Source organism: Centropristis striata, chromosome 5 (assembly GCF_030273125.1).
Source record: "Centropristis striata isolate RG_2023a ecotype Rhode Island chromosome 5, C.striata_1.0, whole genome shotgun sequence".
NCBI lineage: Eukaryota > Metazoa > Chordata > Actinopteri > Perciformes > Serranidae > Centropristis > Centropristis striata.
This window is the reverse complement of record NC_081521.1, coordinates 5,417,146-5,441,693: the sequence shown is the minus strand read 5'-3', so window position 1 is coordinate 5,441,693 and position 24,548 is coordinate 5,417,146. Positions and strand designations below refer to the sequence as shown.

Here is a 24,548-nt window from a genome sequence, read left to right as displayed (position 1 = left end):
ATCATCTTGCCAACCATCCTACCAACTGATGATGTTCTTTTCTTAACTTCTTAAGTGTCCTTGTTCTTGTTGTGTTCTGTGTTTTTTTCTATTGTTGTTTTTATTTATGCTACCTCAGTATTTTATTGTACTTGAATACCGGACTGCTGTGACAACCGAATTTCCCTTCGGGGATGAATAAAGTAATCTATCTATCTATCTATCTATCTATCTATCTATCTATCTATCTATCTATCTATCTATCTATCTATCTATCTATCTATCATATTTACATTATGACATTTATTAACAATTTAATTTAAAAAATACAAGGGGAAGTAAAATGCTATAAAAAGAGGTGTGTCTCATACAGCGAGTCTAGATCTACTGTCCTACATTGGTTCTGAGCCAAAAGGTCACATGACCTGGAAACTATTGCGCTTTAATGCTCATATTTACATTATGAATGCTTAAAAACAATTCATAAAAAATATGAGAAGTTTTAAAATGCTATAAAAAGAGGTGTATTAGAATTGTATTGAATACTTTTCATAATGTAAATAGGAGTCTTTTGATGTACATGTAGCATTGAATCTCAGAGAGGCACTCCCTGACGCCTGTAAGGCAAAGTGCAGGGCTTACAATCCCACTAGACTTCCTGTTAATGCTCGTCGTGGTTTAATAGCGGGTTGCAGATGTGTAACCGCTGGTACATTCCCAGTACAGGCGCCACCTCAACACTCAAACAAGAGTCTGTTTCTGTAGACATTTTCTCCTTCCGACACTCTGTCTCGTCTACTTTGTCTTCCAGCAGCACTGCGTGCAAGGTAATTGAACTCGTGTTTTGAAAAGTTACAACCAGCATTGTTGTTTTATCATGTAGTCATGTTAGTAGACAACTTTTATAATCAGGAAGTACAGTTAACTGCACTGTAATTAACTTGCAGACATGAATGACGTGTCGCCTGCAGCCTGTCGTGCTATAAATCCTTTAACTGCACTATATGTTCTGCATTGTCACAACAGTGATTTACAGGATGGACAAAGACTCTGTGCTGACTCACATCCTGAAGTCAGAAGGCATGTCGACTCTTCTTGGTGGAGAGCTGCCTGTCAGAGTGATAAAGAACAATAATTACATCTCCCCGCTGACTTCTGAAGGGCAGCAGACAGACAGAAATGTGGAAGACGACTTGCCCAGCCTTGATCGTGCCATCCTCACAGCTCTGTCTGATGAAACCAAGACTGTGATCCTGGCCGGACCTGAAGGATCAGGTAAAACCACAGCTTTGGAGAAGCTCCGTATGGACTGGGCGACAGGAGAGCACCTGCAAAACTTCTCCTCTGTTTTCCATTTCCGGTTCAGGGAGTTAAATTCTCTGACTGGGGTGCTCTCCTTGGAGACGTTATTGCAACACCATCATGGTCATGTCCCATCTGAGTCCATGCCTCTGCTTCTGCAGAAGCCTGAGGATGTGTTGTTTGTGTTTGATGATCTGGATCAGTGCAGAACCAGCCTGGACCCCTCCGCCCACACCCTCTGCTCCGACCCCACACAGGCAGCCTCAGTGTCCTGTTTGGTGGCCAGCCTGCTCAATGGATCACTGTTGAAAGGAGCTGGTTTTGTGGTTGCAACCAGACAGACAGAAGGTCTGAAGTTTCTGAGTGGCACCCGGGTGGAGGTGTTGGGGTTTCTGAAGCCACAAAGAGAGGCCTACATCAACGGGTTCTTCACAGACCCGGCTGCTGCCAATAAAGCACGAACGCACATGGAAAAGACTTTAGGCTTTTATGACATCTGCACCTCCCCGAGATTTTGTTGGACCGTTTGTTCGGTTTACAAGTCTCTGATGGAGGCTGGAGCAAAACTCCCTGAAACATTATGTCAGCTGTGTGTCGAGATCCTGGTCCTCCTGATTCAGACGCTCTCTCTGAACGAGGCCTGCAACAGAGAAATAGTTCTGGCTCTCGGCAAGATGGCGTCTTATTGCTTACTTGATGAGCATTCAAGCTGTACCCAAGAACAACTAGATTCCTTTGGTTTTCAGAAGTTTCTCACCTCTGCTGGTGTTTTCTTGCAAGTTGACGGTGACCATTCGGACAGACGTGTCTTCTCCTTCCACTCCCAACTGTTGCAGGAGTTCCTCCTGGCCGTGTCTTTCTTTTTGGACAAGGCTTCATCTGAAGGTGTGGAGAAGATGTTGGAAAAGCACAAAAATCATGCAAAGTTTCTAGATCTGCTCTTGTCGGGGCTCTCGGAGCCACTTCAACGCAAACCACTAGAGACTCTGCTGGGGAAGCTGAACGCTGATCGGATCATGGATTTCAAAAGCTGGTTCAAAAGCAGCTCGCAGGCAACACTGAAGGAATGCTACAAAGACAGACACCATCGCTGCTTCCATATGCTACTTCAAGCTCAAAATGAGAGTTTGGTGAAAGAAATCATTACCCCTTCTGCACGAATAGGCATAAGCTATGGTGACCTGAGTCTCCAAGACTATGCAGCTCTGAATTATGTCATCACATGCCTCGGTGAAATGGAGCAGTTAAATCTGTACAACACAAGGAATCTGACGGAGGAACAGGCAGAGATGCTGGCTCCAACCATGAGCATATCACATAAGATAAAGTAAGTCTTGGTCAGAAATTCATATGTCTAGACATCATTCACTGCATCATGCAATGCTAAAAAATCAGGAAATTTGTACATAATTTAAACAACGCTGTGATCATTGCACATGGGAGTGAATCTGGTGCAAACCATAGAGGTACTGTTTTTCTTTTTATGGAGTATAAAGTTAGGGCTGGGCATTATACATAGATATTATATCGTTATTGTGATACGAAACAGAGTATCAGTTTCCTGGCTGCATTACAGTAAAATTACCAGACTATTCTAGCTGTTCCAATTTTTGCCTCCACACACTTACATCCACACTATTGACAATTTTTATTTAAAAAAAATCTCATTGTGTTAATATTTTGTGAAAGCGCCAACACTACATTTACATTTACATTTAGTCATTTAGCAGACACTTTTATCCAAAGTGACTTACAGGAAAAAAGGGGAACAATCAAGGTATAGTGCAATAAGAGCCGTTAGTGCAGCAATAAGTGCTAGTGACAATTCTTAAAGGAGTAGAATTATCGTGTGGTGCTAGGAGAGAAGATGCTCTCTGAAGGTCTTCAGGAGGTTTTTAAAGGTAGAGAGGGACGCCCCTGCTCTGGTAGGAGCTGGTAGTGCGTTCCACCAATGGGGAACAAGAAATGCAAAGAGTTTGGATTGCCTTGGGCCAGGGATGGGAAACGTAAATGCTGGAGGGGGCCACAATTTTTCATCGACACCACCACAGGGCCACATATAGGACCGTGCACTTCACAGATATGATGAAACTGCAATTTTAAATATGTTTACAGTGCAGTAACTTAACATATTTCATGCTCAGATGCATGTTTAACAGTATAAATAGGAATATAAAAGGTTTGAAGCAAATAAAAAATAACCACTTACTGTTATAAAAATTAGGTTTATACAGTGTTTCAGATGTTTTAAATCCTACAATGAGTATGGGAGTCCCCATTTCTTACATGTCTTGTTTATACTTCTCTGATATGACTTTATTGCTGAGGCTGGCAGGGTGAGGTAAGGTTCAGGTTAAAGTATCAATAAAGGAAGTCTAGAACAGAGTGAGGATTAGAGACAGGTCAGAGGACATTTAGATTGGGGATATCCTGATTACTGATTAAGGGAACAAAGGAAAACGTCTAGATGCACTATATGCAAATTGTCTGTTAACAATTTGCAAGGGTTAGGACAGCCCATTATCAATAATAGTATAAGAATCACCTGTTAGAGCTCCTCTGGGAGCCTTTTTCTCTGTAACCCCTCGTTGTGTGTTGCACTGTTAAACGCTCCTTCTTGTACAAGAATAATAAATTCTAATTCAACTTTACTACTCCGAATCCAATCTTCTTTATTGAAGGGTCACTCTTACTCAACACTTACTGTGATTTCTTTTTTTTTCAGTGCAAGAACAGCAGATTAACATTAATTGCAAGAAGTAATTTTGTGCATTTTTACACTGCACTTTTAAAATTTCATGCTCAAATGCATGTAGTTGTACTTAGGGCCACTTTAAGTGAGGGTGCGGGCTGTATGCGGCCCCCGGGCCTCCAGTTGCCCATCCCTGCCTTGGGCAAATAGTTGGCAAAGCCAGGCACCGTTCATTTAACTTTGTAGGCCAGCATCAGAGATTTGAATTTGATGCGGGCAGCAACAGGTAGCCAATGGAGCTCAATGATCAGTGGTGTGACTTGTGACCTTACAATGTGACACCACAATATTGTAATAATAATATGCAATATTTGAGATAGGAACTTAACTTCATTGCATGGAAGATTTGGGCCATATTGCCCATCCCTAATTCATTTAATGTGTTCAGTATGTGAGACCACTGTGTTGTGTCCCCCAGCTTGTCCAGCAGCACTTTGAGCACCGGGGCTGTCCGTCATCTGGCTTCAGCTCTCAGCAGAGGAATCACCAAGGAGCTGGATCTCTCAAACTCCCGCCTCGGAGATGAAAAGTTCAAAATCCTCTGTGCTGGACTGAAAGACTGCAAGCTGCGGACATTAAAGTAAGATTAAAACTGAAGGCAGTCTTAAATGTGCTGTTACGTTCACAGACATTCCTCAGAGGCAAGTTAATTTGTTGACATTTTGCTTCTGTTTTCCCCAGCCTTCTCACATGCAGGCTGACAGAGGCAGGATGTGAGGATCTGGTGTCTGTCCTGACCTCAGCAACCTCTCAGCTGTGTCTGTTAGATATAAGGTTTAGTCAGATCGGAGACCAGGGCCTCGTGAAACTGTGCAAAGCTCTGCATAGTCCCCACTGCAAACTGCAGGAGCTCCTGTATGTATTTCATGCAGATAAGCATCACATTAAAAGTCATGTTTTGTGTTGTTGAGTCGTCTTTTTATGCTGGAAAAATGACCTCAATCTGTTTATATAAAGGACACAAGGCTGCGACTTGACTGCAGCATCCATGGAGGCTTTATCAGCAGCTGTGTGTTCTGGCCAATCAGAGCTGAGGAAGGTGGACCTGACCCGTAACACGATTGGTGACAGAGGAGTGGAGGCTTTGTGCAAGGCCCTGCAGCACCCACTTTGCAAACTGCAGAGCCTCAAGTAAGTCTGCCTTGCCAGATGATAAAACTACAAAAAGGACACTCAAAGGCCCCTAATATAATACCATAATATCCAGAATCTGTGTGATGAATCATACTTTTACAACCATGTTTTTCTTTATCTTTTGTTCCCTTTTTATTTCAGTTTCTTTGACTGCGAGTTGACAGCTGCCTGCTGTCCTCATTTGATGGAAGCCTTGATGTCGGAGCACTGCTCTCTGTCAGAGCTGGACCTGTCAGTGAATGAGTTGGGCCAGGAGGGGGCGCTGCTGCTCTGCAAAGCCCTCCGTCGACCAGGCTGTCCCATGGAAAAGCTCGGGTAGAGTCACATTTATTAAACCTCTGAAGTCCAGATTTTGGTTCAAATTTGTCAATTTCCTATGCATTCATTTCTGTCTATTTTTAGCATCTTTCAGTCTGTCCTTACATCACATGCATGGCTCATTTTTCTCCACACAAACTTAGCTGTCAGTCAGATTTTTCAATTTTTATTTTAATTAACAAAGTATAAAGCTGCCAGGAACCCAAAATACAAACAAAAGACACAGGTGTCTTTGGAAATTTTTATTTATTTATTATTTGGAACCTTTTTTTTTTTTTTTTAGCATTTATACACACAAAAACAGCAGAAAAAATAATAAATAATAAAACTACAAAACAGTCTATTTGCATGTACATTAAAAAAATAGTAATAGTTTTCATTTTATTTTAATTGACAAAGTATAATGCTGCCAGGAACCCAAAATACAAACAAAAGATGTAGGTGTCTTTGGATTTTTTTTTATTTTTATTTTTACCATTTATACACACTAAAACAGCAGAAAAAAATAACAAATAATAAAACTACAAAACAGTCTATTTGCATGTAAATTAAAATAGTAATAGTTTTCATTGTAGAAAGAAAATTCACATTTTAAAAATGGTCTAGAAACATAAATGGCACACTGTGAAAGCTCCTATGATTGCACTTTAACTGGCTTTCTCAGCTTGTCTACATATCATATATACATAAAGTTATTACTGTAAATAAAACGTGTGTATTTTTAATAAATAAGATGGACTCCAGAGGGTTAACACTCCTCTCCTTCATTGATAAAGTACAACCTTTCACAAATTTTGGACATGTTTTCTGCTCCACCCTGCAGCCTGAAACGATGCGAGTTAACCGAGTCGGTCTTCAAGGAGCTGAGCTCTGTGCTGAGAAGTGGCACTTCTCAACTGAAGTCTCTGATTGCGGGTATAAACGCAGTAGGGGACCAGGGGGTTAAACATCTTTGGGATGCTGTTGCACATCCAAGCTGCCTGTTGGAGGAATTGGAGTGAGTCAACAAAACCATTAAAAAAAAACAAAAAAAACCCTCTTTTATCACCATGTTGCAGCAAGCACTACATTAAAACCAGCCTCTCTTTTCTGGTAGTGTTGAGATGACCAATTTGACGGACGCCTGCGTTGAGGACATGTGTGCTGCAATTAGAGCCAGCAAGACTTTAAAGAGCCTGGAACTGAGAAACAACTCGCTGACTGATGCGTCCGTCCCAGCCCTCGTCCAAGTCATGCAGGACAGCGACAACATGCTGGAGATGAAGTAAGTCCAATTCAATCCAGATCAGGGATGGGCAACTGGAGGCCCGGGGGCCGCATACGGCCCGCAACCTCACTCAAAGTGGCCCTCAGTACAACTACATGCATTTGAGCATGAAATATTAAAAGTGCAGTGTAAAAATGCACAAAATGACTTCTTGCAATTAATGTTGGTCTGCTGTTCTTGCACTGAAAAAAAAGAAATCACAGTAAGTGGTTATTTTTTATTTCCTTCAAACCTTTTGTATTCCTATTTATACTATTATACATGCATTTGAGCATGAAATATGTTAAGTTACTGCACTGTAAACATATTTAAAATTGTAGTTTCATCATATCTGGTTAAGTGCACGGTCCTATATGTGGCCCTGTGGTAGTGTCCATGAAAAATTGTGGCCCCCTCCAGCATTTAAGTTGCCCATCCCTGATCCAGATAATGATAAACCATCTTGAGTCAGTGAACCATACAAGAAGTTACTAACTCTCATCTCACCACTGCTTTTTTCTATTTCAGCCTGAAGTACAACGACTTCAGTGAAGAAGTTTTTGACATGTTGGAAGAGTGTGATAAAATAAGATACTGAAGAAGACTGTTAAGTCTCGGGATGCACGATATCGGATTTTTTGCCGATATCCGATATGCCAATTTGTTACAACTCATTTAGCCGATTACCGATACCTATATTTTTTCCTGCACAACTTATACCCACAATCAGGGCAAATTTGGCCAATCGCCCAATTGGCATAATAAGTAAACATGACCTGTGTTGACTGGGAACATGTGAAAAGTGCAACTGTACAGCAATTAAACCCAAATTAAATAAAACTACATGTACCTTACAGACTGCTGCTTAAATTCAAATTTAACTTAAAACAGGAGCCCAATATGTGACGACTCAATCTGCACTGTGCAAACAAAATCACAAAAAGTACAAAAAATATAAGCAGCTTCAGTCCTTAATCAGAACATAAATAAACAGGTGGGCTCAGACTACACTGCACAATTCTATGAGCTACAAACAAGGTGCAACAGAGAGGTGATGTGCACCCCATTATTTAATCACTTTATTATATCGGCGTGTTGGCTGATGTCCCATAGTTCATTTTCAAGCCAATATCAGCCGATACGATAACATGCGGATAATATCGTGCATCCCTAGTTAAGTCCTGCCATCACACAGACTGCTAGATGTCATGCAGTGCATATTTGAGCTGAAACAGTTACCAGATAATGTAAATGTGTCAATGAACAGAAAAATTATTTTGATAAGGGATTCATACAAAATCTTGAAAGTTTGGAAGATGCTTGATTGTAAGCATTATGTTTTGATTATTAGAAATATGCTTGAATTTTCAACATAATCTGGTGTTCCATCAACACAAAAAACACTCTTGCGAATCAAAAATCTTTTTCGTTATTTGAAATGAAACAATCCAGTTATCATATTTCTTTGTTGTCTCCTGGCATTTCAAACCAGTAGAGCTAAGTTAACTAATAGCCATATACTAAATGGTTTAATTTATATAATCCACAGTAATAATGGACTAAATTTGTTGTGACTTTAAATGACAATCCTAACTATTTCACCGCATTTAGGTTTGTGGTGGTAGAAAATGATTAAACCTTTAACAAAACACAGACTTTAATCCTAAATTAGCTGCTTTCTAATGTGCTTTTGTGGCAAAAAGGCCAAAGACAGGCAAAGCTTGCAATTGTCTATATCAGTAGTTCTCAACCTTTTTGAGTCGCGACCCCCAATTTAACATGCATGTTGTCCGTGACCCCCGCTCACTGAACACAATCTAACATGCACAGTTCAGATCACCCAAAAAAGAAAATAAATGACCTAAAAAAGGAAACAAAATGACTAAAAAAGACACAAAATGACCAAAAAAAACACAAAATGACCAAAAAAGACACAAAATGACTAAAAAAAGACACAAAATTACCAAAGAAAGGAAACAAAATGACCAAAAAAGACACAAATTGACCACAAAATGACCAAAAAAAGACATTAAGTGACCAAAAAGACTAAAACACATGAACACTTTAACACAGTGGAGACAGAGCTGACTTCCAAAATGATTTGGCGACCCCCAGAAATCATCTCGCGACCCCAATTGGCGTCCCGACCCCAAGGTTGAGAATAGCTGGTCTATATCACAAAAAGTAACAATATAAAAGAGCTGCAACACTGTAAAAGATGGTAATAGCACTAAGCTATTCGACGGTGAAGTTTCGCAATGATCCTTCCCTCTGGAAATAAGAAAAAAGGTAATAATGTTGATCAAAACATTAAATCAAAGTTTATATAAACAACTAGTAAAACAAATAGTGTTGTTACGGCCATGATTGTAATTTAGTCAGGAAGGAGTGTTTGTCTGATTTATGAATGATGTCTTCATGCAATTAGTTGTGTTCCATGACGATGCAGCCATTAGTGGATTCAGCTAATGACCACATAGACACATTAGCACTCTGGGGTCTCTGATCATGGCGTCCTGATCAGATCATGTGACGTTTAACAAAAAACTAGGTCACATTGAGCGCTGCTATCAACTTCATTCCAAAGTACAGACTTGAAACTTTCTCCCAATTTTTGTTTGACATTCCTAGGTCATGTAAAACCAAAGATATGATATAAAGAAAGTGAAATATTTGTTTTTGAGTTGCAGCTAACAAGGAAAAAAACGCCTATAAATATACATGTTTTATGGGACTTTTTTGTATATAGTTTTCATTACATTTAATCTTACCTTTTTATATGTTCATATTTGTATCCTATGATTACATTTTCAAGTTCCAAAACAGTTCATTGAGCATATTTGTGTTTTTTATTGTGGAAAATAGTATCATTTTTCAATTGGATTTCATGATTTTTGTGTATTTTTGGACTCAATATGTTGATCAAGTAGGTTAAAGTGGAAAAATAATTCTCAGATCATATAGGTGAAGGAAAAATGGATACCAAATATGGGTATAGTAAACATTTTTTATGTGGTACAATACTATTTCTGTTATTTCTACTGTTTATCTTTAGTAAGGAAGGCTAGACATTGCATTTTGTTATTTCCTGGTAAGATTAATGGGATTTTGAGTTTAGAGAACCTTTGTTTTGTTTGCTTACCCCGAGCTAAATGAGAGTTAAGTATGTTTTAACTATGATATAACATTGTAAATAAATCATACTTGTTTTACATTTATTGAAAGTCTCTGTGGCTGCTTGGGACCTGGGGAAGTTGGTGACTTTATTTTAAGTTGTGCCAGATGGGGTGAAAACAGTGTGAACACACATTCATTGCTGTGGCTATAAATGAATTCTGTAAACTTCATTTTTTACAATATTGCATTTATAGTAACAATGTAGATGTGAAGAAGAATTTTTCTGTTGAGGTACATTGAAAAGCGTTTGAATTTTACTCTCAAAAAAGCTTTATTTACCCTTTTTATAACTTATTAAGTCATAATTCAAAGAAAAATGACATTGGGACACATTTACTCATTTAGTTTTATCATAAAATGTTAAGTTTTATGTTACTTTTCTTTGTCTCCTACAAAATAAAATAAAATATCTTTAGGTTTGGGCTGTTGGTCTGACAAAACAACAAATATTATACATTATGTTAAAGAAATTGTACTTTTTTACTATTTTCTAGGTCAAACAATCTGCAGATGCACCGATTTCACTTTTTTCCCCTTAACGTTACATCAGGCTTTACTTAAACATTGATTTACCTAACTTTTAAAACAAAATGAAGCAAATAAATGCATAGATATACGTTTATTGAATTGTTGTTTATTATTAAAATAATAAATTGTACACCAGCAAATGGTCAAAGAATTTTTTTTGAAAACTAACGTCATAATTCAAAGAAAAATGACATTGGGGAACATTTACTGATTTAGTTTTATCATTAATTTGTTATGTTTTATGTTGCTTTTCTTTGTCTCATACAAAAGTATCTTTAGGTTTAGACTGTTGGTCTGACGAAACAAATATTATAAATTATATTAAGGAAATTGTACTTTTTATTATTTTCTAGGTCAATCTGCAGATGAATCTAGCGATGCACTGATCCCACTTTTTAAAACAAAATGAGGCAAATAAATGCATAGATATACATTTATTGAATTGTAATTTATTATTAAAATAATAAATTGTACACCAGCAAATGGTCAGAGAATGTTTTGGAAAACTAACATGAATTCAAGTGTAAACATTTTCAATGCAGCAAAAAAAATTGGTCATAACTTAAAACAGAAATTCAGATTCCAGTATATAATGTATAGTTCATACACATAGAATTGAACTGAGTAGATCGATCCAGCTGTTTGGGACCCCAACAGCCTGATAATTGGTATCGGTGAATGCCTGGATTAATCAGTAATATAAATAATCATCATATGCAGACCTACTCATTATACATGACTTATGACATCATAAAATCCTTACACATTCATCAGAGGATTTGGTACAACAATGTTTTAATAAGAAATCTTTGGCATTTTAAGACAGATTTAGCTTACGGGAGAGTAAGCTGTATATTCATTAAGGCAGATTGCAGTGATTTGTTTTTACAGCTGTAAATATATTACCAATTTCACTCATAAAATGTATTTACATGTACAAAATAAGGTTTGACAATAGCAGTGTTGACACGCTGTTTTTTCTATCTCTGAACACACACACACACCCACAGCGAGGTGCAGACAGACCACACACACGTTTCTGTCTGCTCCCGTAAGCAAAAAGCAGGTGTAAACCTCACACAGTGTAAACCTGACTCAGTAAGACAGCGCTAAGTCCGTATGTCAAAGTCCACTCTTCATTTGAAAGAAATCCTTCTTGGTGAAAAAGAAAAAAAGTCTTCCCAGGGGGTCAAAGTGACAATGTGGGTCACACAGGCACGCAGCAGGTGAATAAAAACCACACTGAAAGTAAACATCCCCTAAAGTGGCTCAGTGGTCGTAAGTTTCTCCATTTAGGTTGCTAGTGTGGTTGCTGTCCTTTGGTTTTAAGTTCTGAATGGGACTTTTACTGGAATTGGAATAAACCTCCTCGTCGGAGCTGCTCTCGATGTCACTGCGGTCGTCCTTTGCCACCTGGAAAATGAAATAAAAAGGAATATTTAAAAAAAACAGAATAACAGGAGCACTGCTGGTGTCCCTCAATACACTGGTGCTCTTGCAATGGGTAAACAGTGAACTCAAAAGAAAAAAATGCAGGCATTCTGGTGTATTGACAAAAGTTAAAAACCCGTTTTTTTTTTTTACATAGGTTACATTTAAAAACACCAACACGTGTTGGCTTGTGCCTTTCTCAGGGTGTATGGAGACAAGAGACAAGAACATGTGTTTTTGTCTCTTGTCTCTAAAGGGTTTTTAACTTCAAATCAAATCAAATCAAATCAAAATCAAATAGTCTTTATTGTCATTATATAGTTCACTATACAACGAAATTGAAAGTGCCACTGCATAAGGTGCATAGTTATGACAATCATAACACAAAACAACATGAGTAAAAACATTTAAAAAATACCGAGCTAAACAAGGACAAAAACAAGAACAAGGACATGTGATGTATTAAATAAGTATAAAAATAAATAAATGGCTACTTAAAATGCTATAATTCATACATGAGGTAAATTGAGTGTTTTGCACATATCAACTGTATTGCACATGTCCGTTTTATTGCACCTTTTGTCAATACACCAGAGTGCCTGCATTTTTTCTTTTGAAAAAGGAATATCAGTTTTGACTATTGAAATATTGACAAAAAGGGAAACCAATCATATTCAAATGGCCTACTTTTCTCTTTTACTTTAAGTATGTCCTGCAGGTACCCTTACAAAAAAGTATGTACTGTTGCAGTATGCATACAATTACTACTTCTAATACTACATCATCACAACACTGGACCTTGACCCTCTTTCTTAATTATCTGTTGAAGTCTGATGTCACAGATGTGACAGATGACAACATGATGCCACATTCTGCGATCTCTCTGCAGGTCAGTCCTTTTTGTTTCTTTTTTTTTGGTGAAATAACAAAAATAAAAAAGTAGGGGTGCCCCGATTTCCTTAATTTTGCGGGATCGGCGATCGGCCGATTCTTTTACGTCAAACCGATCGTATCTAGCGATCTTATCTACCTCCGCAAAGGTCTGACAGTGCATCTGCAAGTACGTATATTCCTGCATGACTGAGCGTGCTCTGGGTGACAACAAAGAACAGTTGCATTTGGGCATTTGTTCTTGTTGCACTATAACGAAACCAAAAACTCAGGTCACTTTATTTATGGTTGCAGTTCTTTTGTTAGTTTGTCCTGTAAATTGTTGCTATTGTTATTTTAAGTTCAATATTTTATTAACTACCTCAGACATTGTGATTTCCTTTATTTGTTAAAGATAAATACTGCTGTGTTATTCTTTTTCAATAAAATACAATTCAAACATTGAAGGTTCAGCTGTGAGTTATAAAAAAATCAGAATCGGCAGGCCAGGCTTTTTAAAAATCGGCGATCAGCCAGAAAATTGCAATCGGTGCACCCCTACAAAAAAGGTGACATATACATAGACAATTAATAAGACAGATGCAACGGACAGACTTACAAACAGTAAAAGTTCTGATCATTTATGTGAGGATATGAGTTGAGGAGCAGAGATTAGACTGGAATTAAATATGGTATGTGTGGGGAATGTGTGTGTGTTTTTCATGTGTGTATGTTTGTATTAGAGGCCGTGGTATGTATTGGTGTTAAGTGACAGGTTGGTGTGTACAGTGAGGGGCGGGGATGTGTATCAGAGAGGGAAAAAATGGCAGTGTTAATGTTTTATTGAGGATAAAATTATTTGGTAACGCTTTATAATAAGGTCCTTAATAACCATTAATTAACAAGTAATAAGGCATTGTTCTCGCTTTAGAGCCGGTAGTTACAAAAAGGCATAGTTAACTTATAGTTAACTTATAATAGATGAGCAATAAAGTATATTTTAATATCAATAAGCAAACAAAATAAGATTAATAAAGGCATGGCAAAGACATAATGGGTGGGTCATGGGTAATAATAATAATAATAATAATACATTTTATTTGTAATGCACTTTACATTACAGGAAATCTTAAAGTGCTACAGGTAAAAGTATAACATTCTAATTATAAAAAGGATTAAAAAACAAAAACAAAAACAAAAAAACAACAGCTAAAAACAGAAAACATACATACATAATCTAAAAACCATCTAGATGGGAGGAACCAAAGGTTTTGCTAAAAAGGAATGGTTTTAGTCCTTTTTTTAAAGTCTCTATGGGTGTTTGTAATGCCATTATTAACACTTATATAAGCTTATAAACACACAATAATGTTAATAAGCATCTTGTAAGGACTTACAAGGGCCTTATTACTTGTTAATTAATGGTTATTACAAGGACCTTAATATAAATTGTTACCAATTATTTGATTTTTAGCGTTTTCATTTAGGGTGATCTTTCTTTGAGCCGCACCCGGAACCAGAGGATGGTGGTAGCCCATCTGGGACCACTCCCAGACCACTTTGGAGGGAGTCTGTCTGCTGTAGACTGACTTGTTTTTTAGGAATGTTCTCTTTTTTTCCTCTCCCCTTTTAATAGGGGGAGGGAGGTCGGCCATGCCAACCATGCCCCTGCCAGCCTGAGCCAGTGCCCCGGCCAGGATAGCCAGAAAAGCATGCTGGTTTAAAACTCAACAAAACACACTATAAACAAAGTTAAAGAGCACAGACAGAGGATCACTCAGTTCATCATGATGTCAACTAGAGGTGGGCAATATGGCCCTAAAAGAATATCACGATATTGCAGGCTATTTTTGCGATAACGATATTCTTGACGATATTAGGAAATACTTAAATAAAAAAAAATAGAAAATATGATTTTTTTTTCCCCGTCTGTATAAATAAATAAATATCTAAAATTTAGTTTAAAGTGCAAATCTCAACAGTTGCCAAATACAAAAAAAATACTCTTGACTCTTGAGTATGAGCATATAATAAAAAATAACCATTCAGGGGTTCCGGGGGCATAATTTAATGAAATTTTGTAAAGGAGAATAAAGGTTCTTGTATGTTTTATTTAAGGCATCTTATTTTGACAGTCTTCTTGTAAATTGTGTGGTGGATTCTCTTAACATACTGTGCTTTTATTTTGAAAGCTGCATGTGTTTAGCAACAGGGCGTAAGTAGCTTTTTGTGATTAAAACAACTTTAATTGTTACCTAATGTTAGCTTGCGGCTAACGAACAGCATAATGCCTATACATAGTATTTATGCCTATTCATAGTATTTAATTCGGTAGGAATGTTGCAAATATCATGATATGCATTTTTTTTACCCCCGTACGAACCCTGCGTGTGTGAGCTGTTGCGGGCCTGGTTCCTCAACCTGCTCTTCCCACATCTTTTTTTCTGTTTTTCCTTAGTACCCTTGTTTACTTGTATGTCTTTTATGTAAATGTGTTTCAAATTTAATATAAAAAAACATCAGAGGATCACCAAAGTCAGAAATAGTAATCCTGCAGAGACCACAAATTTCATGGCATTCTAACCATTTGCTCTTGAGATATTTGGTCTGCACAAAAGTGATGAATCAACTGAGGCCCCGTTTACACGAGGACGCTCGTGGGTAAAAACGACAAAATATTTTATCGGAAGTGCCTTTCGTTTAGACGGTGACGCCGTTTTTTGGGGCTTAAAACCGCAAAAATCTGAAACCACCTTCCAAAGTGGAAAAGTTAAATACGCTCCGCCGTAGCGTGTCGTCTACACTGCCAAGACGCAAAACTCTGATCTGATCTGCTCACGTCACGTATGTGTTTACGTCACATCCATGCTCCAGTACAGGAAAATAAACAAACGTGGGATTATTTCCATGCGTCGGACCTTCAAGCTGCTCTGGCAGCTCTAATAAACTTACAGGAGTCTTTCCACCAAATGTACAGGATATGTAGAGATAGTATTAGTGAACAGAGAAGGATCTGGAATTACCTCTATCACATTTTGGATGCACCAATTGGTCGGAGGCGAGCCAGACGGCTGTGAACGAGACCTGGGAGATCTAGTGATGGTGGAGAACTTTGTGGAAGGAGTAGCTGATGAAAATGTGTGGTGTGAAAACTTCTGCATGCCCAAAGATGCTCTTATCGCTTTAAGTGATGCCGCCTGGAATGTATACAATCGAATTTCACACACTTTTGCGTCACCGTATGCAGCAGATTTCCTCCCGAAAATGCTCGTCTAAACGAGGAATAAAAAGTGAAGATGCGACGCCACTTTTGCGTCTTCTGTTCAGACCGTCCTCGTGTGAACGGGGCCTGAAATTCATAAAATTATGCCACTGGCGTGGTTAAAAACTGCCCTACAACACAACAGACAGGCAGACTGACCTTTCCCTTGAATATGGCTTTGATTGCAATGCGAGCGATGAGGTAGAACCAGATGATGTGAAGAGTCTGCAGCACCAACAGCAGCCCATTCAACAACCACCAGGCCTGGTAGGGCCCAACAATCTCCCAGCTCTCAACCAGAACACTGTAAACAACCCTGCAAAAAACACACAGAGGGGTTACTGGAGCTCTCAATATGTTATTATTTTAGTTCATTAGATGGTAATTTATACATAAGTTGTCACTCACCAGAAAGGATAGATGACAAGTCGAGTGAGGAAGAAGCTAATGCTGAAAACGATAAACAGGCCATCACATAGCTTCTGGTACTTGGCATAGTTGGCCAGCTTGGCAGCCTTGGGGAATAAATAAGGAATTAATGATTCACAGTAAAAAAAAAAAAAACATCACACCAGTATCTTCAGTTAGGACTGTTCTGTTATGGAGGGGGAAAAATCATAATCACAATTATTTATTTTTAATACTGATATCAAGATCATCTGCCATGACTACCCATTTACTTTGAAAAAATGCATTTATTTAACTTTAACAGAAGATTTTTTTATTTTATTTCAATATAATTAGACTGAAAAACAAATAAAAAATAAATGTAAAAATTAGTTAAATAAAGAAATATATAATATGTAAATATATATACATTGATAAATATAAATAATAAACATAAACCACACTTTCTTTGTTTTGTTTTATTTCTTGTGTCTTGTTTTCATTCCCTCTTCTGTCTTGTTGTAAATATAATAAAGTGTCCTTGAGTGTTTAGAAAGGCGCTTCTAAATTAAATGTATTATTATTATTATTATTATTAGAAAATTAAAAACTGTTTTGTAACATAAGTGCACTTCCAAAACCTACTGAACACCTATTCAATATAGAAAAATAATAGATAAAATAAATTAGACCAAAATATATAAGTTCAAGTATGCCTACCAAAAAACAAATAATAATAATATAGTTAGTCACTTAGTCAGTACTTCAGGAAAACGCAAACAGGGCAAAGCGCATCGCTGTAAAGAAAATGGGTGCACTGAATTTAAAACATAAAACAAAACGGGAGCATTACTGAGAAATCATAAATAAAAATATATAAGAATATATAAATAACAATTCTCGCCAGCCCTATCTTTAGTTATGACATATTGTCACTGAAATCTTAAAGATAGATGTGTATTTTCTTCTTCACCACGAAAAACTAGCTTGACAAGTTTTGGAAAATCTGAAAGGTTATCTGTAATTTCCTTGAGAAATATGATATTGAAGTAAATGGCTGGAATGATTTATCTTTTCATTTTATCTTGATTTAGTAGAAACATTTTGAGCTTTACAGACATGTATATGTATCTGTGTTTATGTGTGTGTGTGTGTGTGTATATATATATATATATATATATATATATATATAGATATAAGTAGGTATTTTTTTATTTACTTATTTTTCATTTATTTATTTTGTGGTTGTAAATGCCCCCCTTTATTTTATTTATTTATTTATTTATTTATTTTATCTCTCTCTTTCTTTCCCTAGTTATTTATTTATTTAATTAATTTTTTATCATCATTATTGCTATCATTATTCATATCATATCATTATTATGTGCCTTCCTGTTCTATGTTGTTCACCGTTTGTAAATTAACAAAATGTGCGACAAACATGTTTTAAAAAACAAAAAAAAGATGTGTATCTCCTGTCAGTGACTGACAGCTATGTTTATTGCCTTGCAGTATCAGCAAGGTGTTGAAATGCTCGTAAAAGATGTGCTCTTTCTTTGTCAGACAGGTACTTCAGGTAGCTCACACAAAGTATCCTCAAATGTTCACAACTGCCAACAACGTGTGGCTTTGTTTGAGTTAAACCAGAGACACGCCCAAAAAATCTTTATCACCGAGTTCTTTACCTCAAGGAAGATGTCGGATGCATCGTGCACACACATGACCAAAGTGCCAGCTCTTAGCATGTTGTTGGCATAGGAGAATGTGATGAGGAATATGGTGGCCAGGTGGTGGACAAGCATGATCATGAAATCCTGTCATTGGTGAAATGAAGAGAGACGACAGAAAGAGAGAGAGAGAGAGGGGTGAATACGATGCTCGAGACACCTCCACATTACAAGTATAGTAGGTCATCTTCCACCGCAGGCTGAAGACCTATCTCTTCCAACAATACCTCGGCTAAGTCATGGTCACCTAACAGATATATATAAAAAATAAAAAAAAAAGCTCTTATTCTTTTCTCTTCTTTTCTTCTTTAACATATAGCACTCCTGTAGCAATGACAGTTAGCTCTTAAAGTTATGTACTTACTTGATTCCTATGGTCTATGTCTAGTACCATCAGGTTGAATGCACTTATTGTAAGTCGCTTTGGACAAAAGCGTCTGCTAAATGCCATGTGATGTAATGTAATGTAATGTCAGAAACACCAGTCAAAGTCAGTAAAAACCTCATGTAAATACTGGGATCACTAGCTGATGTCAAGCCTTACATAAGAGGCATTGTAAGTCTTTGTGGTGCTGCAGCATTATTGTCTAACCTGTTCTGCAGGAGTGCATTATAATACGCTAATTCTAATACATTGTAATGGTGTGAAAGTCCAGATAATAAACATGCATGCATGGCTTTGAAATGAAGTGAATGTAGAAAGATTGCACGACAGTTGTGATATAAAAAGGGTGTGATGTATTCGGGAGGATTAAACACAATTGTGTGAGTTAAGCTGCTGTTGACTCACCTTACGTTTTATGTCTATGAACTGGGAAAACATCAGAGACCAATAGAAAGCAAGTTCAGCTTCATAGTGGTTAAACTGTCCAGGACTCAGAGGCTTTTGGAGGGAGTCAAACAAAAACACCTTTAACAAATATGTAGCCCCACTGGCATGCCAACAATAGGCAGCTGAGCAGACTGAAGTCATAACATAAGCAGCAGAATATTATGATCAAGCAGTTCATAAAAAATATAAATGTATATATTCACCTGAAATGGGTAGTTGTACCAGCACTTTCTGGTGTCCCACATCCAAGGCGACTGACAGAAATAAAGCAGATTTGCATATGATAAGATCAACATTCATATATAGTGTGCTATATATTGCTAATGCAATGCAACAGTGTCATAACTGAACCAAACAAAAGTGTCAGTACCCTAATTTAGCACTTCCATGCATGTGTCTTGGATATATTTCTATTTTATATGTATATCTTTGTCATATATCTTACTTCAAATCTATTTTTGTATGCATCTTATTTCCAAAGTTTAATCATGAATGTATCATTCATATGTAGCAGCTGTTTCAAATCAAACTGTATGCAAATATAAAATTACATAAATGCTACAATAAAACCAACAAAACCTGTTGGAACATTAAGGTGTGTGTGTGTGTGTGTGTGTGTGTGTGTGTGTTTACACAAAGATGCAGTTGTGCCGATGTTTAGTGGTGTGAAATTAGACCCACCAGTATTTGGCAATTAGAAAGGGTACTCAGGTGGTGAGCACTGGTCCTTCTCTGGCACTGGTGTAAGTATTGTGCAAAAGAAATGTGTCGGTGTGATAATTCAACTCACCACCCACAAATGTTGGAGTCCATAGATGAAAATCCCCAGGTAAAATGTAAATCTCCACCTGAAGTGAAAGAAAAGAGTAGAATTGGGAAACCAGAACAATGTTCTCTTCTTGAAAAAAGGACTAAACCTGCATTTCAACCCAGAAGTGTTATTTAAGTTCCCCATTTTACCTGAAAAACAGGCTGAAAAAAGAATAAACCTGAGGTTTGGTCTCACTGCTGCTATGACATTTCCTGTTGTATAGTATTTATTGCTGCATGTTGGATGTAGTGATTGAAATGCAAAGGAGGAAAATGTGTCTGGCTGCATAGAAAATCAGCTGTTGAGTGTTTATTGTAATCTTTTTGTAATTCAGAAAGTAACTGCCACAAAACAATCACATAATCACATTTTATTTCTCTCATTCAGTGGCTTTCTCACAGTTCTGCCACGCTGTCTCTCTCAGCTATCTGTGCTCTTAGCCAGCGTGCACGATCTCTCTTTTCTTTTCTCTCTGTCTTTTTTATAATTAGTTGGGAAGCCGGCAGCAAAGCCCAACTTTACTTTTAAAGTGATCAAACAAAGAGAAGTGCGCTCCCCTTGTCCTAAAATGGTCAGAAATTGATTGAGTATTTATTAAGGCAGCAGTGCTGTGTGTGTTTGACCAATCAGTGAGATGCAAATTTTAGGCAGAGTATCGGTGGCTTACAGAAAGTACCACCCCCTGACCTCTCCCTTTTTGGGGGGTTTAAAATGTCTCTGAAACTTATTTCAGACCCTACAGCCAAAACTCAATGAGTTCCTGCTATGCTAACACCTCAGTTAGTTGTAGAAGTTGATAGATTTCACAGGGTATGTCATAGGGCTGGGCAATATATATCGATATGAAAAATATATTGATATATTTTTAAATGTGACATGGAATTAGACCATATCGCATATATCGATATAGTTAAATTTTGTTTTCTTTCTTTATATATAAATGGTGCTGTTGTTATACAGTATATATGTTCACTTTTCAATTTCATTTAATTTATCCTTTATTTATTTTCTCGAGGAATCATTGAGGGCAACCCCTCATTTGCAATGATGTTGAGAGTACAGAGAAAACATGAAACAGCACAGAGAAAACACATGCAAACACATTAAAAACAGTTACAGTGAAAGGCAGAGTTATTGGTTATCATAGTTTTAAACTGGCCCATAGTGATAACTGTGTTGACTTTGAGTGAATGTTGTAAGATGTTCCAGGTAGATGCAGCAGAAAAACTGAAAGCAGTTTTTCCAAACTCAGTATTTGCCCGAGGAACATTGAGCATTAAGCTTCACTAGAGCGCGTTGGATAATTACTATGTGACCCACCCCAATAAAACTACTTGAGACATGTCATATTTGACTTTGGCTGAACATTTGCTCTCACTTTGTGATAAAAATATCAGGATATATATCGTATATCGATATTCAGCCTAAATATATCAGGATATGACTTTTAGTCCATATCGCCCAGCCCTAGTAGGTGAAAACTTTGACTTGTGAAGTCAGGGGGTCACCACAGTCAGAAGGATTCATTTGGGGAATGTCTGTACAAAATTACATGGCAGTGTATGCCCTCTACTAGGGTTGTCAAAAGTATTGATACTCAAAAAAGTATCGATACTAAAACGTTAAGATCAGAGGAGTTCATAAGTTTACATTAATGTTGGTGACTGAAAAGTGTTATTTTCCCAGAAAAGTCGACCTGCAACCAAACAACAACACACACAGCCAAAAATATTGTTATTATTTATTGTATTTATTTATTTTTTGCACTACCTCACACCTGAAGCTTGTTATCATAGTTGCAGTTTCTTTTTGCACAACTGTTTTTATTATAAGTATTTAACTTATTTTTACATGTTGCTTTTTTCTTGTTAATAAAAATATTTCTGTTAAATTTGGGGGTCTTTTTTTTATCCTTGTGGTATCGAAAATGGTATCGAGCATCGAATATTTTCCTGAGTATCGGTATCCAGTTGAAAATGTTAGTATCGTGACAACCCTACCCACTACACAGCGGCTTAGTACGAACATTAGTTGGAACTTACATGCTCTCACAGAACTTTTTCTGCAAACTGGGCCTGTCTTGGTTCCGACGGACCCGAAACCATCTCTGTATTTTCCGTTCATCCCAGTCCAGCTGCTTGCGGAGTCCCTCCAGTTGCCTTGTGTCTGGTGTCTAAAGAGGACGAAGCAGGATAAATAGAAATCACTTGCTTTCCACAGTCTATACATGTTAGAAGTATGACTGTCACATTGCTTTAATTATTTACTCAACGTGTCATTATGCCTGTGTTGGTGTATTCCAGTGCAGCAACATCAGTATTCCAGCATGCAGAGGAATATTTAATGCATGTCAGAACAAATGTAGGCTTTATGTACCGTTTTGGACAGATACACCTTCTCCAGGACCGCATTGGGCTGAGCTTGTCGAGGCACTCCCGCCTCAATCTGAAGTATGTGGGCACAGGGCTTGGCCACTAGCCTGTATACACACAGACGGAGGCAAAAAAAAAAAAAAAAAAAAGAGGGAGAGAGAGAGTGTGGGGGCAGGGAGGTGGACACAGAGATGGTGAGGCATTAAGAGACAGTCATGGAGATAAGTTGAGCAAGTTATAGGAACAGATGAACCATTAGCCAAGATTGGCTAAGAGCTTCCTTCACTGACTTGAACTGTTGAGTCTGCAATTTGTTCACAAAGTAATGTTTGACTTTGTCATAAAGGGAGGGGACGAGTGTACAATAGCGCCTATAAGAGAAGAAGCGTTGAGAGGAATCCTGGGGAATGTAGCACCTCGTCTAAACAGAGCATGATGACCTCCGTCATGTGAGGGTATAGGAGACAGGGATGGGAGGGCCGCCTCAAACCAAAATATGTGTGTCACAAGATCATCTGAGTTGACCAGTGTTCTTGCTCAAAGTCAGCAATTTATCTCCCAGCACCCCACTTAATAGGAATAGTTTCCTAAACATGGAGAAAGTGAATGAATAGAACCACAGACTGGGCTTCGGGCCTGCCCTTTCATTTGTGATTTTACTCTAAAGTAAGGTTTCATACACAACCTATAATTTAGCTGAACTCTGCTGCAAAACTTTTTGTACTTTCAAGTTTGTACTGCTGAAGACTGATATATCCGTACAGACTGGTTTTGAACTATACAACTATCTTGCAGAGCAAGGTAAACATGCGTTTCAAGCCAGTGGAGTCATTACATGTACCATCACCTCAAAGGAATGCTAACACTATTAATAAGAGGCTATGGCAAAACCAACAACAAGGAGAGTAGTAGCTTATAATTATCTGTCACATGGAGAAGCAGTCATGAAGCCTATTTGTTAAAAAGAGGTTTGCCTGACTTTATGACAAAATTGTGTGACAACAGCAGCGGCTCAGAGATCCCTCCAGATTCCAGATAGTTTGCGTGCACAAAAGGGTGACTCATTTAATAAGATTGCAATGATTTTGGTTGTTTGTTTTTTTTAGTTCCCTTCCTTCATGAGCAACAGTTGCCACATAGCCTGGAGCACGCACACAGATCACGCACCCAAATGAAGAACTTTACCCTCGCAAAATAAAAACAAATGAGTGCCAGGGTGTGTTTTACCTTTCAAAAAGCACTCTAAGAAGGAAAACTCCGACAGCCAGAGGTAAGGCGTACAGTATGTGTCTCGCTCGGGGATACTCCACACCAGGTGGTGGTCGCTCCAGGTCCGCCCATGTAACATTTTCGGGAAGCCAAAATCTCTCACTCCAAAACCAGGCTGAGATAGAGGAAGTCATCGGGGAGCAGAAAAACACTCGCGATCAACAGTATAAGCAAAGAAAGGTGAAACAAAAAGCCGTGAGAGTTACTTGTTGAACATCTGGTCTCATAGGTTAACAGAGTGAAAGCCTTAGCGGAGATGTTTCCACCTCCTCCCGTCAACAGCAGCAGTAAAAGAGTAGGACCGCTGCTTGACACGTCAGTCGGAAAGGCAACACCCACCACACTGATTAGGCAACTTTCAATGATGTTTTCCACTTGAGGATGAACCAGAGACTGTGGGATGAACACAGAGTTGTATTTTTTTTTGTCTTTATTGACAATTAAGGAGCATTACAATCATGAGGTCAGAGAAAAAGGGATTACAAGAAACAAATGTCATGACACAAAGAACTGATCAGGATAAATAATAGTGAAAATAATAATAATAATAATTTAAAAAAGAAAAAAGAGGTACATACATTGGTCACGCAGAGAATACAAAGTACATAAAGTCTGTGCATTCACTTATAATGATAAAAAAAAACATATAATTATTAGAAATTAAGGTTATACATTCATCAGGCTGTCATAATATTGAAGAAATAGTCAATTTTTTTGTATTTATTGACAATTAAGGAGCATTACAATCATGAGGTCAGACAAAAGGGGATTACAAGAAACAAATGTTATGAAACAAAGAACTGATCAGGAGAAATAATAGTAAAACTAATAATAATAATAATCATAATAATAATAATAATTATTATGATTATTATTATTATTATTATTATTATTATTCAAAAAATAAAAAAGAGGAAGTACATAAAGTATGTGCATTCACTTATGATGATAAAACAAATCACATAGTTATTAGAAATTAAGGTTATACATTCATCAGGCTGTCATAATATTGAAGAAATAGTTCATTTTTTTGTCTTTATTGACAATTAAGGAGCATTACAATCATGAGGTCAGACAAAAAGGGATTACAAGAAACAAATGTTATGAAACAAAGAACTGATCAGGAGGAATAGTAGTAAAAAATAATATAT

At 37.4% G+C, this 24,548-nt stretch overlaps 2 protein-coding genes across 2 annotated transcripts; one reads left to right on the top strand and one right to left on the bottom strand.

Moving 5' to 3' along the window:
- Positions 1–683: 683 nt before the first annotated feature.
- On the top strand, positions 684–7,466 carry si:ch73-233m11.2 (NACHT, LRR and PYD domains-containing protein 12). The gene is made up of 9 exons (XM_059332972.1): positions 684–806; positions 1,006–2,608; positions 4,452–4,613; positions 4,715–4,888; positions 4,991–5,164; positions 5,309–5,482; positions 6,309–6,482; positions 6,582–6,749; positions 7,260–7,466. The coding sequence occupies exons 2-9, from the start codon at positions 1,017–1,019 to the stop codon at positions 7,327–7,329; spliced, it is 2,688 nt and encodes an 895-aa protein (XP_059188955.1). The 5' UTR covers positions 684–806; positions 1,006–1,016; the 3' UTR covers positions 7,330–7,466.
- A 3,389-nt stretch (positions 7,467–10,855) lies between these two features.
- LOC131972384 (ceramide synthase 5-like) lies at positions 10,856–23,767 on the bottom strand. Its single transcript, XM_059334218.1, has 10 exons — positions 23,356–23,767; positions 22,133–22,235; positions 21,799–21,929; positions 19,736–19,793; positions 19,149–19,199; positions 18,904–18,996; positions 18,072–18,200; positions 16,408–16,514; positions 16,159–16,315; positions 10,856–11,849 (listed from the first exon to the last, which is right to left on the bottom strand). Exons 1-10 carry the CDS (start codon positions 23,529–23,531, stop codon positions 11,706–11,708), a joined length of 1,149 nt encoding a protein of 382 aa, XP_059190201.1. The 5' UTR covers positions 23,532–23,767; the 3' UTR covers positions 10,856–11,705.
- Positions 23,768–24,548: the final 781 nt, after the last annotated feature.